We start from the raw sequence: 15,675 nt of genomic DNA on the forward strand, positions 1-15,675 counted from the left end.
TAATCAAACCTACATCTTTAATCTGAAAAATGACTACTAGTTCATAGCATATTAAATTGATTTTTTTCAAAATATAAGAAAAATATTGGTTTGATTTCCAAATATAATTACTGGAGGTAGCAAATAATATTGCGGAGTCAACCTACAGATATCAAAACGTCAAGAAATTCTCTGATAAAGATTAAAAATTTTAACGGATTATCTGAGAAAAAGTGTATTATCCGATTAACGTTATTAACGAACGATATCCACAAAACAGTTTACAACAGTCATGAAAGATAAGGCAAAAAGTTTTTTTATATCTATTTCCTGATGTAAAAACTTTTTTTCAACAAACTCCAGCGGAATCACAATGAGAACTGACATCACAACTGCACAAACATTTGTATTTCAAAACTTCAGCATATTTTCTACAATATGAAAGCCAGGGCAAAATTTAGCATCATACAAAAGGTGTAAACACTCTATAAAACTGGGTGAAAATTAAAGACGCAAACCTCTGAAATAATTTGATAATACAATGTGTCAACTGTAAAAGTCATTCCTTTAAAGAAAAACAATTTTTTTCATATTCATCACTGCAAAAGTATATTTCATAATTAGAAATAACACCAGTTTTATATGTATTTAATTAATTTCCTTACAAATATATACAATATTTGCTGTGAGAATAATATCAGACTTCCAGTCACTGTAATTACACCTCCAATATCTTCAGTAGGAATAGTCCTGTTTGGCAAACTAAGGGTCCTGATTTCACAATGATCAATGAGTATTTTTTTACAAATGATAACATGATGATTGGAATGCTGCAATCTAAAAGGATAAGTCAGCAAAGAGCCGATATTTATTATATGTCTATATAAACGACTCACACTATACAAAAAAAATAATAATAAAAAAAAAAACATTTCACTTAAATACCTTCATTAAAGCAATGAGTATCAATTTGAATAATCTTAAAATAAAATTCTAAAATCGACTTGAGTTCCACACCTACAGGTATTGATAAATTTTTTTGATGAATTTCATATATATATATATATATATATATATATATATATATATATATATATATATATATTACGTAACCTGTATGTATGTCTCATGGCATGTTCTATCCTTTTCAAGCATTAAAATTGAAATCCAAGTCAAAAAGAAAAAAATGTGATATCTTTCACAGGGCTTAGCCAACTTAAGCATAAATGCTCATAAAAGGACATTCTTGCAAATGGTATTTCTGAGCTTGGATCCCAACAACGAAATTGTTTAGAGCTGAAACATTCCTGACGATGCCACGGAAACTTCTTTGCATTTTTCTTCATGCAAATAATGTCCCTCCAGTTCTCTTTGGCAAGACCACTGTCAAATATCTTACACATAGCTAACCATTTAGTACAAACAAAGCATGATAAACATGTGCTAACCATGGTGCTATCAGGAGGTACACATGGAATAATGCAAGACAGTTATGGTGTTAGCACATCCTCCATATAATCCAGGTCTCCATGCATGTCTTGCTGGGAAATTGTTCTGTCAGTTGTCAAGTCATCCATCTGAAATATTGAAAAATATCTAAAGCCTGTTTTTGAAAGCAATACAGTAATTACTACTAGCCGCTCAGCTTATCACTGCAACCAGACTACCAGGTCATCATTGCCAAATGTTAATAACAACAACACTAATAAAATAAATAAATTAATTAAATAATAATAATAATAATTAATAAACAATTACCCCACTGCTTTTTAAAATATCATCTGCCCCTGAAAAGTCCTCTTCATCAATCTCCTCATCTATTTCTTCTGCTATACTCTGACTCTTCTCAGATCTGTCCTGCTTATCAGACCTGTTACTCCTGGCGCTCTGAGAATTACTTTTTCTACAATGACAAATGAAGTACCAGTGGACACATGCTTCACATTAACCCCACTTTCTTTAAATATTTACAAATAAATATCCAACTGCCCAAGGTTTATTGCTAACCAAGAGTGAATATGCTGATTTGTAGGAAATGGAAATCACTGAGTGAAGTTGATGCTTAATTCTAACAAACTGCTCAAAATAACAGCAAAATTGCAGCTGCCAAGTGATTACAAGCAATTAAAATATCAATATAGGAAAACCTCATTTACATAAGTACCTGTACTGATACATGTTAAAACCCCAAGCATACTGAGGAGTCTATAAACTGTCCAGTTATATAAAAAGTAATGAATCATAGCCTTCCTTAAAATATCACTAGCATCTTTGGTTATACTTACCCATCACTTCTCTCACTTTGAAAATCATCTTCATAATCGTCATCATCTGGCAATTCTAAGTAAAAAGGAATAGCATTATCATGAAAGATAAAGGATTTAAGTGGAAATATAATTCAAACCTGTAAAAGTTCAAATCTGATAGTTATTGAAAATGTTTAGAGAAATGGATCAGGGTGTGATTATGTTCAGGCTATAAGACTAAATATTTCACCATAAGAAGATGCATGGTTCTTGCTGCTTCTTAGGTTCTCTATATGCGTTAAAAATATCTGTATGAGCACACTTTTTCTTTTTTCTTTGAAGAAACCCACCAAATCCAAGGTCAGCAATCCTTTTATCTATTGCTCTAAGGTCTTTTTCAAGATCTGCTGTTGCATTTAAATCTGAAAAAAAAATCCCAATCTGAAAATCATGGTATGCCCAAATTTTTTACGCCATACACATGCAAGGATTTTTAATGTCTTGCCATCAGGTTAAATGCTCCATTTTCCTTGAAATAACAGGGGTTTAAAACAGGGCTTCAAGGGTTTTAAAGAGAGTTGGGGGAGATAAAATTTTATATTTCTCTTAGTTATATTATTTGAACCTGTATAGTAGCATTTGGTTGGGTTTTGTGGCAGAAATATGACTTTAAATGCATATTTAAAACAAATGCTTTCAACTGTCTTTGCTATATACCAGACTAACTCTACAGTGTTATTATCTTACCTGGTTTTTCCTTTGTTACACCAGGTAAAGGTGGTACATCTTTCAGGGAACCTAGCATACTTCCTCCTAGGGGTGGCATGCCTTGTAGGGAGCTCATCCCACTGCCTCCATTGGTCTGCTGGACCCCAGACTTGTTCATCTTACTGCTGCTGTTTTGTTGTTGTGAAATACTGCTGCTGGAGGCACTGTTATCTTTACTTGATTTTTCTTTGCTGGCATTACTGAAGTCACAATTAATATGTTAAATGACTTGTTTAGAAAACAACAGGGAATACATAACATACATGTTCATCCAAATTACAATATGATCAAATAATTCACATAACTATACACATACACAAATGGTGTGATATTTTAATTTCAAGTCATATTGCCTCCACTGATAATGTATTATGATAATTACTACACATATATTTGACTTTCAGTAAATGTTAGTTATAAATATTTGAGTGAGTACTTAAGCACATCAAAATTAGTTTAAATGAACACCTGCAACAGATCACTTAGTTCAACACAAAAGCAATGTGCAGACATAGTACATGGGTGTATATACTGTAAATATATATACTTGCACACTGTTACTAGTAACAAAATCACTGATAATAGAATCATATTAGGAACATCTAAGGAACAGTAAAACCAGTCAGTAAGGTGTTTGATTTAAATTAATCTATATGAAATAGCTATGATGTTGCTAATTTCACAGCAGTACATGGATTGCACTCAAACTGCTGAGGTCTATTGAACTATTAACTTGCATGGTGATGTCCTGAGGATATAGTGAACTATGCCGGTAGATTTAAAATTGACTGCATTTATATACCTTTTTTGTCCATCAAGTAACTCCATGTTTGAAACACTTACCTTTTCTGATAAATAAATTTAGGGAAATAGGGGATTGGACTATAGTGACAATTAATCCACTGTTATAAAATCCAAAAGGTTTGTGGAAAAAATGTTTTATCTTAATACCAATAGTAACACTTTTTAAGCATTTATGCTCTCATCCTAAAACCAACAATTGAAAGAAAAGTAAATGGCACATATTAGAATTCTTGAATGTTTAATAAAACAAATATGTTTTTATAAAGGCAGAAATTGATGAAGCACAAGAAATTGTAGATAAGATGAATCAAGAAAACCAGTAATAACTTGACAATGTTGCATGACAAAACTTGCCAGGGACAAGGCACTGATAAAATGGGAATGCAAAACAAGGGAAGGGTTATCTATAGGATTTTTTAAGCAGACTCTACTTGCTTTGATATTTCACTCACTGACTAACATCTGGGTATGGGAAATACCCAGTCTAAATCATCTGTCACACGTTTGTTTTCTAATCACCAAGGATGAACTGTATTTCAAAAATGGCACACCACCACAAGTCCATGAGTGCAGTCCTATGAACACCAAATGGCTGTTAGTTGCCAGAAAGGGGGAAGCTTGGTGTTAGTCTGTGCTGGGACCAAAGGCTGCATAGTTAGAAATGAATTTAAAAACTGGGGAGACATCTACTGAATATCATATTTTGTCATTCTCAGATATCAAACCAGACAAAATCCACATGATAAAATTGATATCTAATCTGTTCTAAGGCAAAGGAAGCAATTATTTGACAAAAAAAGTTTTGATCCCATTTTCACTATCTTTCCTAAATGATACAGTCAGCTCCTCTTTTTATTCATTCAAATATACAATATTCAAACACAATTTTAGATAATTTTCTGCCATTTCTCACCATAACAAAACTTCATGTATGATCTAAAATCTAGAAGTCCTAAAAAAACTAGTGCTGATTTAATAATAAGCAATCACAAAATCTTCTTCATTTTGATAAAAAAGTTGCCTCCTTTGTCTTTCAGATTACAAACTGTTTTCATTTTCAAGCATATCTTCTCATTTAACATGTTAATGGTTCTCTGTATCTTTAAAATACCCAGCAGATGGCACCTCATGTAAGGAAAAAATTGTACTTCTAGCTGCCTAGCAACAAGCATGCATGGGCAGTCTAACCCACACGGGTGGACTAACCTCCTGTCAGGGGATAATATGGGGATCTGGGAGGGTTTCCCGGAGCCCAGGGGTGAGACCTTTTTTGTTTTTCTGTAGGGAAGAGTGATTATATATTATATATCAGACCATGGATAAACACTGCTGTCAACTCTTCAAAAAATAATAAAGAAAAAAATAAGCATAATACTTAAGGTCACATAAATATCACTGCTTTTTAATATGCATTTTCAGGTAATTTTATATTTGAAATTCTATATCATGTGTGTTAGCCCCACAGTCTCACCTTCCATAAGATTTGTCAGACTTTGGCAATGGATCATCAAAAAAGGCATCATCATCATGATCGCTGCCCAATGAACTGGTGCTGAGTTTATGTTCCTTTTTCTGTTCCTGTTGCTGCTGTGACCCAGTTTTGTTTGAAGGCTGATTGCTCCCATTAACTAAATTATTACCCTGGTATAGAGGAAACAAAATAGAAGATAACTTTGCATTAATTTAATCAGTTCCTAACATATCTGCACAAATTAATCTATATTATAGCATAAAGATCATCCATACTTAGTTTGAAAACATGTGTACTTGTAGGATTTTAATCACTCCGTAGGATGGATTTATTAGATTAAGCCCTCAAAAAACTCCTATTGTCTGTATGTGTATCTGAGACTTATTACTCAAGCAAACATTTACGGCATATTGTATATTTTTAGTCCAAATCAATGGCAAACTTGTAGACAAAAAATAAATCAACTTTATTACCAGATCCCAGTTAGGAAATTTAACATAGTACTATACAACAGTACCTTTTTAGCAGGCTGTGGTATTTTACTACCCACTGTGGTATCTACAGTCCGCCTCGGTGAAGTTGGCACAAAGTCAGAAATATCATGGGAGACCACACTCTTGCATAATACAAACAGACGCTTGTACATGCTTAAGAACTCATCAAAGTCTATAGCTAAAAATAATGAAAACGAATATTAACTTTATTCCAGGAGTGATTAATTGCACATTAAAAATTAAAAAAGATGATATGAATGGTAAAAATAACTTTTCTTTACTATATCATATACCTCATTGAAAAGTGCATGAACTGGTCCTAAAACATTCAGAACTGAACAAAATAGTATTCTGGGTAGGGATATAAATCCTTGGCTTACCATTGCTGAAGTCTCTGTCTACTGCTTGGAATTCATCATTCACATATCTCTCCAGCATATTCCTGTAATAAATAAATAAATAAATAAATTTAATCTTACCATTATGGTAATGTTCATCCTAATGACATAATGTTTTCACAAAGTTTCGCAAGTCCCAAATGACAAATCCTAATGCATAATGCTATTTACAAAAATACCTTTGCATAAATAATATAACATACCTGTGAAAGTGTGGGAACACATCAGCAAATAGATTTCTTAATTCATCTTTGTCTATTGTGCCACTTCCATCCTTAAATTGTTAATTAAAAAAAGAACATTTCAATAATTCTACCAAATAACATTTTATCATTTATCTCTCTAGCACAAAAAAGAAAGACAAAACAAAGAGTACAATAAAAACTTCTTGTAATATGTATTCATCATATGTCTCCTCTCTACCTGAGGCCCTTCTAGCTGTTCTAGCAGTTGTCCTTCAACTGATTTTGTAACTGCTAGAACAGCTTGGGTAAAAAGCTGCTTACGTACTAACTAAGATATATAGCTTGTGTCAATTTCTCTACTAAAAAAAAAAAAATTGGTTAAGATAAATATACTTACAAGGTCATACTTGTCAAATTTTTTGCGAGCTTCCTCTATTTGCTTTTTGGACAAATCCTAAAAAGTGAATAGTTTTTTCATCAATGTGTCCTCACAACATGCTGTTAACAAACCATTACGTGCTATGAATGTTTGCATCAATGATAGCTAGTATATATGCAGATAACGAATAAGTTAAGTAAAATTATTTTTAAATTTGTACAGATTTATAGCTGATGCTTCATTTTCGGTCACTATTACACACCATCGTATATGCCCAATAAGTTCCTCTGAATATAAATTATGTGCATGTAACAAATACTGAAAATCCAAATTTTCACATCCCACCATACATCAACTCAAATTACCCCCTTCCCCCTGTGCAAATCAAACAATATTAGATATCCATCAATTTCAAATCATGTTGTGAAATACAAAATTAGTTGTGCAATATGTAACACAAAATCCGTGAAAAAGTGAAATTCTACCAAAGATTGAAATATTCTGTTGCTGCATTTAAAGTAAAATATCAAACATTTCAGATTTTCATCCATTCTATCAAATGATATTTTTATACTCTCTCGACAAAATTTGACATGCACCATTTTATTCACAAGATAAATGTAAACAAACAACATAAAATTATTCTTTCTTTAAAATTTGTAAAAATAGTAATATTTATAATAATAATCTCATATCTTAAATCATCTGAACTGAAGAAACATGAAGGATGAGTTTAATGTTCAATCATATACCATCCTATCATGGGTAATACAGATATGCTCAATTGACAAACCTGCTCTTTAACTACCATGCACTAATGATAATCTTATATAAGCTATTTTTCATACTGATGAAATACTGAAACCAGAAGAACATGCATGTGGGTGATAGTACTACCTTTGGGACCTTTATGTAGTCTTGAGAGTCATCCTGTGTTGGGAAGAAAAGAGATAAAAATAGAAAGTATATGTAGTTAATCATTAAAAAGCAGAACCTAAATCATAAGAAAGGAAAACATTTGAAAATATTTTTTCCGCCTTTCAATTGACTGGTTGAAGGTAGTGTTCAAAACAAATAAGAAAATGAAATAAAAGGCTATGCCAAGAAAAACAAAACTATATTGCACTCAATAAATTACAAAAGATTTCATTGGATAAAGATTTTCAGTGAAAGTTAAAGAAAACAAATAAAGATGAGAAAGCAAGATATAGGAACATAACGTGACTGTATCTACAGCTGCCATTTGTAATCACTTATATCATTACAAGTTGTCACATGTAACCCCTCTCTACCTCTCTACCTATCACTCTATAAAAAATTTCATTTCTGTGTATTTCTTGAATAAAATACAAAGCACAATACACTCACAAAGCTTTACATTTGAAAGACTTTTGACTTCTCATAGATCTATATGCAAAATACACTTTCTCATAAAAAAACAAAAACAAATGTAAGCACATAAGCAACTACATAATGAAATAATCTACACTATATTTGGAAGCATGCAAAACATTGACTCAAGCTCTGGTATATCGAAGCACAGGAATAAATTCTACAGCTATGGCTTTTAGTTCTGTAGACATAACATCAATATGCAGAATTCACTGAAATAAGCAGGTTTACTGCCTAATAATATATAGAGAATCTTCACCCTCCCCAACTCGAAAATGAATGACAGTTCGCTGCCTTTACAACAATTCAAACCACAAAGTCTTTTAACATACTTTTAAGATGAACATTTATTAGTATATTTGGTATTCAAAACCACTTCAAAATGAGTTAAAAGAACAAGCTTTAGGCAATTATCTGAGTAGTGCCACTACAGTCACAACACTGTTACCACATCTGGATAGCCATTTTTATGTGTCTCAGATTTTCATCCATACTAAATGACTTTTAATCAAACAAACCTGAAAGTTCTGCAATTGACGAAATAATATTTCAGTGCTCATATAAAAAATTGATTAAGTAAGATATCGTTGAGTTTTCAGGCATATATGACACTTTTACTGAATAATGTATTTCAGTACAATAAAACATGAAATCCTATTTCTAACTCTGTCTGACCTGACTGATAAAATGAAACAAATAAAATATTTTTCTTTTTAAAGTCTCACCTCATGACTTGACTTTGGTCTTCCTTGTTTTTCTTCTCCTTGTCTCTTAAGTACTTCTGACAACAAAGGTGTTCGTAGGGAGCTGTCTGATTCCAGTATATTCAACTCTTTGGCTATATTATCACGCCCCTCATATTTTTCTGCCTAGAAAATAAAATCCACAAATATTAATTGGAAAGGGGAAATCCATATGGTATTCAAAATAAATTCAGAAACTTTAAAAATCAGTTTTATGATAAGTTGGATTTATTTGACTCTGGATGTCATGATCAATAATACATGTTATTTTATATTCTAATTAGACTTACAAATCCAGTCTCTGGGTCAAACACTGCAATTGAAAAATCAAGACCAAAAAACTCCAAGAACTCTCTAACAAGACTGGTTGCCAAACGACCTGGAAGGACAATTCAGAAATTAATTGTCTAAAAAATCATAAAATGTGCTTTTTTGGTCTCATAAAAAGTTTTTGCTTAGCAACTTAACGAAATCAAACACATCTCAAAATAAATAATTAGAAATCAAACATTTAGGTTATTTGTTAATTTGTGTTATTACATTACATTACATTACATTACATTACATGTTATTTGAAACTTTGTTTCATCTGGAAGAATCATTTTCACAGTTAAAACACACATTTCATAACCAACAGAAATATGCATCATTATACCTTCTTTGCTGTTCAGGAACTTCTTTAAATCCTGATTAATAAAGGGAGTTTTGTTCTGAAACATCAATTGTAAAATCTCTTTATCTTTTAATAAGAAACTTTGCAGAGTCCATTCTTGATTCTTTGCATATATGGTGGCTGCATGCCATTTTCACAATTTGATGGTTTATACAGCTGAATCTAACAGCACAATGTCCATGCACATTCTTAACAACATGCCTTGTCTAAACAGAGATGAACACAAATGCCTTGGCTTCACTTTTTGCTGTTGATAAGCAACAATTTTAAAATCCTTAAAATATTACAAAAATTTATAAAAAATATTAAATAAGTATCTATCTACATAAAACATAATAAAAACAATATAATTTGCTTGACCTACCTGAACAGTGTCTTGTTCTTCAAGAGCAACAAAGACACTGGCCCTTAGTTGTGCCTATAGAAAGGAGACATACAGTAGCAGTACATTCGAATTTCATCGGGTGTTATTACAGACAGAAGATAAAAGCTACTTATTAAAATTTTAAGAACTGCTGACATTTCCCATGCATATCTACATTCGTTCAGGGAATACCAAGCTTTTGAAGGAGCAGGCAAGCAATGTCTGTGTGTAAGAGTGAAGGAAAGACTGTTTCTTCGACTTCGTGTCATTGAATGAAAGTTGTTCAACAAATCTTTCCCTTTTCACCCCAACTTGGGGAAATTAAAAATTCTTTTATCTATCCTGTGTAAGATTAATAGGGGTCGCTAATTCTTACCCTTATTTTTCCCAATGTTCCATTGGCTTCAAGAGTCTGGGCCACTAAATCACGGAGTTCAGTGTCTTCGTCTGCAGACATTTTGAAAACCGGAAGTAACAGATGTAAACAATAGACATGCGCACTAAGGCGTTAATTGGTTTCAAATTAATATTAACAAATATTTTCTGTTTACATGTTTACGTCACTTTCAATATAATTTATGATTTGCAGAAAATATGCCTGGCTCAGTTTTGCTGAAATTTCAAATAGTGTTGTTTTGTCTACGCAAAATCTGACCAATAGGTAAACGGGGCATTTCAGTACTGGCCAATCAGATTATCAGATTTTGGCCCTTTAAATTTGTACGCACTTTTTGAAAGTTGTACACACGCCGAAGGTAAGGCAAGGTATTTGTGCTTATCTGTGAAATTTAAAAAATGTCATTTAAGAGAAATGATTTGACAACACAAAAGCTCTGTTTAATTAAACATGTGTAGCAATAGTTATTAGATGTCACATTTCTAATAGGATATGAGGTAGTTTAAAACGGTGATGTTTCTTTCATTTTTTTCCAGTTTACTGACTGCAGTGAAGAAGCTCATACGTGAACAGCAAAGAAACTGTCAGATATATCAGTTTATCTTTTCTTTCACGTATTGTATCTCTTGTGATCAAATACCCAAAAGACTTTTATAGATTCTCCATTAGTGCCAAATATGCCGTCTCAAGAGAACACTGCCCGCCTCAAAGCCTACAAGAACAAGGGAAGAGATGTGGATGTAAGTTCACCTAAGTTTTAAAACACAGCATATGTCGTCACTGAAGTTTATGCCACATTGGTTCTTGTAAAGTAAAGGATATACATTTGTATTAGCTTGGCTCAAATACACCTTTTCAGTTTTGATACCACTTTCTATGTACAGGCACTGCATGGATATGCTACCATTTATAAATGGCTAAGGTTAATTGAGTTTATATTAGTCATTAAGCCAGCATCTTGAAAGCAAAATTAGAAGCCAGTAATTTATCTTGAGAGTTTTGTTTTCTTTGATTAACCTTTGTGAACCTTTAACCTCACAATTCTTTTATTTCATGTTTTCCAGGATTTGAGAAGAAGAAGAAATGAAGTGTCTGTTGAATTGAGGAAAAATAAGAAAGATGATCAGCTGCTAAAAAGACGAAATGTTGCCATTACTGATGAACCAACTAGTCCTCTACAAGAACAAAAACAAGTGAGGCACTTCTCCACTTTTGTATGAAAGAGGGATTTGAATGTTAAATTAGGGTGGAGAAGAAAGATATCTACATTTTTACTCATTTTGCCGAGTTGTAATTATCATTATTAATATTATTATTATTATTTTTTTTTCAAATTTAACATTTGATTTTTGGTAATTCCAGAATGTTGGTCTGAGCCTGCAGGAGATAGTGGACAGCATTCATGGCACTGATCCACAGAAGCAGATGATTGCAACACAAGCTGCCCGTAAAATGTTATCTCGGGAAAGAAATCCACCCATTGATAGCATCATACAATCAGGGGTCATCCCTAGACTAGTTGAATTTCTTCGTTACAATGACAGGTACTGTCAGGTTTTGGAAAAGCATTTAATTACTATATGAAATAATTAAACACTGAAATGTTTAGACTCCAGGTGCGTGTTTTTTTATATTTTATGATGTAAATGCCTTGAATTATGATAGTTTAAGGTACACTCCATTGGTTTGAAAATCTCCAACATGCTTATTTTTGCCATTCGCAGCAGCTTATAAAACCTCACAACTTAAAAATGATTTTTGCTGAAGGGTACCTGATGTTGATAATCTGTTAGTGTTTATAGGAAAATGGTCGCAGTTAAAACTTTTATCAAAAGTAAAGAATTACGAAAATGTTCCATAAAGACTGCAGCTAAAATGGCCTCTCAAAGGATTATGGAACAGCTTTCATTAAAGATTTCTTTTTGCTGGTTTATTTCAGGCCTGAACTTCAGTTTGAGGCAGCTTGGGCCCTGACCAATGTGGCGTCTGGAACATCCACTCAGACCAAAGCTGTGGTTAATGCCAATGCAGTGGTACCATTCATAGCACTGCTTACCTCCCCTCATCACAATGTCAGTGAACAAGCTGTTTGGGCAGTTGGAAACATTGCTGGTATGAATTATTGTGACATGTGACCTAATATTTTACAAGAAATTCCAAGCAAAATTGTAGCAAGTATGTGTCACTGATGTGTGCGTGCGTGTGTGTGTGTGTGTACCTCTTTAGCAGGTATATCAGAAACGTGCAGTTGCTGAGGATTTTGTCCATACTTTTTATCTTCACTGTAGACAGTTTTGCCTCATCATTGATATATGCCTTGAATAGAAATAAAAAAAATTAGTTACAAGTGTGCCAGGTTGAATGCCCCCCCCTCCCCATTAGCTCTTATTTTTCCATTTGTTAATTGACATGGATTAATGGTGCTGTAAAATTGTTGACTTGTGTGAACCAATTTGCACCTTTCTACTACATGTAGGGACTGAAACATTCAACCTCACCATTGCAGTGACCAATTTTCTTGGGAAAACTAATTTTAGTACTTGTACTCATTTCTAGGTGATGGTCCTGAAATGCGAGACTATGTGATAAAATGTGGTGCTGTTGAGCCTCTGCTGAGTTTGGTGAAACCACAGATTGAGGTAAGAGGAGCAAAAAGGCTATATTTATTATGGATGCCATTATTTCTTTAGAAAGGTTTTATTAGTTCTTGCAACTTGTACATATCTGATTGGGAAGTTTAAAAGTAAAGGGCTGGTATTGATATCGAAGTAAAGTTTATTGGTAAGTAAATGAAAATGAATTATTTTTATATATACCTTGTCATTTTTAGACCTCCTTCCTAAGGAATGTAACTTGGACAATCTCGAACATGTGCCGCAATAAGAACCCTCCTCCCCCCTTTGCTACAGTGAAGCAATGCCTGCCCACACTGAGTCAACTACTTCTGCACACTGACAAAGAAGTTCTGTCTGATGCTTGCTGGGCACTGTCCTATCTGACAGATGGTACTAATGACAAGATACAGGAGGTTCTTAACTCAGGTAGTTAACTGATCATTGATACAAGGATGCACATCCTTGATCAGGTTACAGTGCATCTCCTTACACAAGTTTTATTTTTATTTGTCTGTTTATTATTCTTATTCTTATTAATATTATTGTTATTTGCTGTTTTTTATGAGTGTGACAAATTAAAATGAAGGAACATGTTTTCATTTTCTTTCAAAACAGGTGTTGTTCCCAGGCTTGTTGAGCTGCTAGCTTCTCCAGAACCATCTATAGTAACCCCAGCACTGCGGGCAGTGGGCAATATTGTTACAGGGGATGATGGTCAAACTCAAGTAAGTGGAAATGAATACAGAGGCCCTAATCACCTATGAACTCTAGTAGGATGGTTCTGAATTCACTTGCTGTAAAGTGCACATTTTATGCTTTTTTTTTTTTTTTTTGCTTTCAAAACTTAAGATTTTATTCACTTGCAGATTACTTACAAAAAGCATTATTTATAAAAGAAAACTTTTTGGGCATATTGACATTTAAACATAATGGATTTATGGCTGCATGTTACTTTCTAGGCAGTTATAGATGCTGGTGCTGTCCCAGTGTTTAACTTGCTGCTCACCCACTCCAAGTCCAGCATACAGAAAGAAGCTGCTTGGACGGTTTCAAATATAACTGCAGGGAACACTCAACAGATTCAGGCAGTACTTGATGCTGGTGTGATACCCAATGTTGTTAACCTATTGGTCAAGGTGTGTAGAATGCATGCAATGTTTGTGGTTTCTAGCTTTTTGAGAAATGAAATAACATTTATAATAGAACATGCTTTCATAGCATTAAATACAAAATAATTATTTACCAACCATTTAGCTTCTGTCTTTATTTTAAGGGAGACTTCAAAACTCAGAAAGAGGCTGTCTGGGCAGTGACTAACCTGACCTCTGGTGGAACTGTTGAGCAAATTGTTCACTTGGTTCAGTGTGGTGTTTTACGACCACTTTGTAACCTGCTCACAGCAAAGGAAGCTAAAGTTATCTTGGTCATTCTGGACGCACTGCAGAATATTCTCAATGTAAGTATCCTAATCTCAAATCTCTTACAGTAAGCTAAATAAAATGTGTGTTGATTATTATAATGGATAACTGTGAAATCTGTATATCAAAAAATGAAAAAAAAAAAAAAAGAAGAAATGAGTGTGTAGTTACATTGCCAAGACGGTAACATGGACATGCCACCCTTCCTCCTCATGATCTTTCAAAATGTTGTAAATTCAATTTGTAGGCTGCAGACAAACTTGGTCAGTCTGAAGCAGTCTGTATCATGATAGAAGAAGTAGAGGGTATGGAGAAGATAGAAAACTTGCAGCAACATGAGAATGAACAGGTCTACAAAGCAGCCTATGGTATCATTGAAAAGTACTTTGGTGGAGATGTGAGTACTTCCTTTTGCTGAAGGCATTTCCGAACACTTTCAATAATTTTCCTCTTATGTTTGATTTTTAAACTTAATCCCTTGGAAGTCGGTGCTTTTTTTGCATATTCAGTCACTGTGTATTAAAAGTAGCCTTATGGTAAGCTTTGCTTTGTAAAATTTGACTGATTTTTTCACTATATTTGCCATGTTTGTTTTCACCAGGGTGATGATGAGGATGAAAGCCTGGCACCAACATGCAGTGAAAATAGCAACAATTTTGAGTTCCAACCTGCAACCCAAGTTCCAGCAGGGGGCTTCAGCTTTTAAACAGCTGGGTAGGGAGAGATCAAGAGATTGAAGAAAAGCCTGTGCAACTTCTTTTGTTTCAACATTCCAACCTCTTTAATCATCAATCAGGGACTGAAATCAAACCTATTGATCTCATAAGGGTACATGCTGTTGATGTTTGTCTTAATAAAGCACAATTGTTTATCTGGAGATGGTCAAGAGGATAAAGTTGAAATACCATTAGGGCAAGTACTGGCATTTAAAAATGTATTCTGAAGGAGAATTTATTTTGAAGTTGAATGTAAGAGAACAAAGATCAATTGTGAATGTGAAAGAGAATGTCTGTCATTATGGCAACTGTACTGTAGAAGTAATTTTGTTATTTAGAGACTAGTTTAAGTACAGTAAAATAAATGGAGAGTTGTAAAATCCAAGTCTGTTGTACATGCAGTTTTGTTCTGTTGTACGATGGCCATGCTGAATGGCATTTTGTACATAATAAATCTAGAAAAGAAATCTTGTTTGTTTGCAAGACCTTTGCATTGATATTTAAAGGTACATGCGAACCAAGCATCATTGGAGCATGGATTACCAGTAACACGTGTAAACCACTACTAGTTTCTTATAATAAATATGTGCCTTATCACTGTGTCATGATAATCAATTAATATTATAAACATAT

General features: G+C 33.4%; 2 protein-coding genes across 6 annotated transcripts; one reads left to right on the top strand and one right to left on the bottom strand.

The window, feature by feature from the left end:
- Positions 1-372: 372 nt before the first annotated feature.
- LOC106169110 (centrosomal protein 43) lies at positions 373-10,442 on the bottom strand. 4 transcript variants are annotated; one of them, XM_013548463.2, is made up of 17 exons: positions 10,273-10,442; positions 9,897-9,950; positions 9,515-9,569; positions 9,150-9,238; positions 8,842-8,985; positions 7,622-7,654; positions 6,743-6,799; positions 6,364-6,434; positions 6,143-6,204; positions 5,786-5,940; positions 5,269-5,438; positions 5,004-5,075; positions 2,973-3,193; positions 2,576-2,647; positions 2,265-2,319; positions 1,738-1,882; positions 373-1,556 (listed from the first exon to the last, which is right to left on the bottom strand). In XM_013548463.2, the coding sequence occupies exons 1-17, from the start codon at positions 10,351-10,353 to the stop codon at positions 1,470-1,472; spliced, it is 1,623 nt and encodes a 540-aa protein (XP_013403917.2). In that variant the 5' UTR covers positions 10,354-10,442; the 3' UTR covers positions 373-1,469. The 4 variants fall into 4 exon arrangements, with proteins under 4 accessions (XP_013403917.2, XP_013403918.2, XP_086858237.1 ...); XM_013548464.2 differs by lacking the exon at positions 7,622-7,654; XM_087002111.1 differs by lacking the exon at positions 5,004-5,075 and having other exon boundaries at positions 10,273-10,441.
- A 55-nt stretch (positions 10,443-10,497) lies between these two features.
- LOC106169111 (importin subunit alpha-1) lies at positions 10,498-15,509 on the top strand. Of its 2 annotated transcripts, none has more exons than XM_013548467.2 (12): positions 10,498-10,651; positions 10,830-11,033; positions 11,358-11,486; positions 11,656-11,837; positions 12,233-12,405; positions 12,850-12,932; positions 13,124-13,334; positions 13,524-13,633; positions 13,868-14,044; positions 14,182-14,364; positions 14,574-14,723; positions 14,928-15,509. In XM_013548467.2, exons 2-12 carry the CDS (start codon positions 10,971-10,973, stop codon positions 15,030-15,032), a joined length of 1,566 nt encoding a protein of 521 aa, XP_013403921.1. In that variant the 5' UTR covers positions 10,498-10,651; positions 10,830-10,970; the 3' UTR covers positions 15,033-15,509. The 2 variants fall into 2 exon arrangements, with proteins under 2 accessions (XP_013403921.1, XP_013403922.1); XM_013548468.2 differs by having other exon boundaries at positions 10,598-10,661.
- The last annotated feature ends 166 nt before the right edge of the window (positions 15,510-15,675 follow it).

The sequence above is a fragment of the Lingula anatina genome, chromosome 1 (assembly GCF_051362555.1).
Source record: "Lingula anatina isolate TDL-2025a chromosome 1, LinAna3.0, whole genome shotgun sequence".
Lineage (NCBI taxonomy): Eukaryota > Metazoa > Brachiopoda > Lingulata > Lingulida > Lingulidae > Lingula > Lingula anatina.

Bases quoted from the DNA above. Each gene is read 5' to 3' on its own strand.
- LOC106169110 (XM_013548463.2), bottom strand. From the start codon at position 10,353: ATGTCTGCAGACGAAGACACTGAACTCCGTGATTTAGTGGCCCAGACT. The intron at 6,800-7,621 runs GTAGTACTATCA...TTCACTTTTTAG, and splicing joins ACTACATAAAGGTCCCAAAG to GATTTGTCCAAAAAGCAAAT. The intron at 6,205-6,363 runs GTATGTTATATT...TATTTATTACAG, and splicing joins GTGTTCCCACACTTTCACAG to GAATATGCTGGAGAGATATG.
- LOC106169111 (XM_013548467.2), top strand. From the start codon at position 10,971: ATGCCGTCTCAAGAGAACACTGCCCGCCTCAAAGCCTACAAGAACAAG. The intron at 11,487-11,655 runs GTGAGGCACTTC...TGGTAATTCCAG, and splicing joins CTCTACAAGAACAAAAACAA to AATGTTGGTCTGAGCCTGCA. The intron at 13,335-13,523 runs GTAGTTAACTGA...CTTTCAAAACAG, and splicing joins ACAGGAGGTTCTTAACTCAG to GTGTTGTTCCCAGGCTTGTT.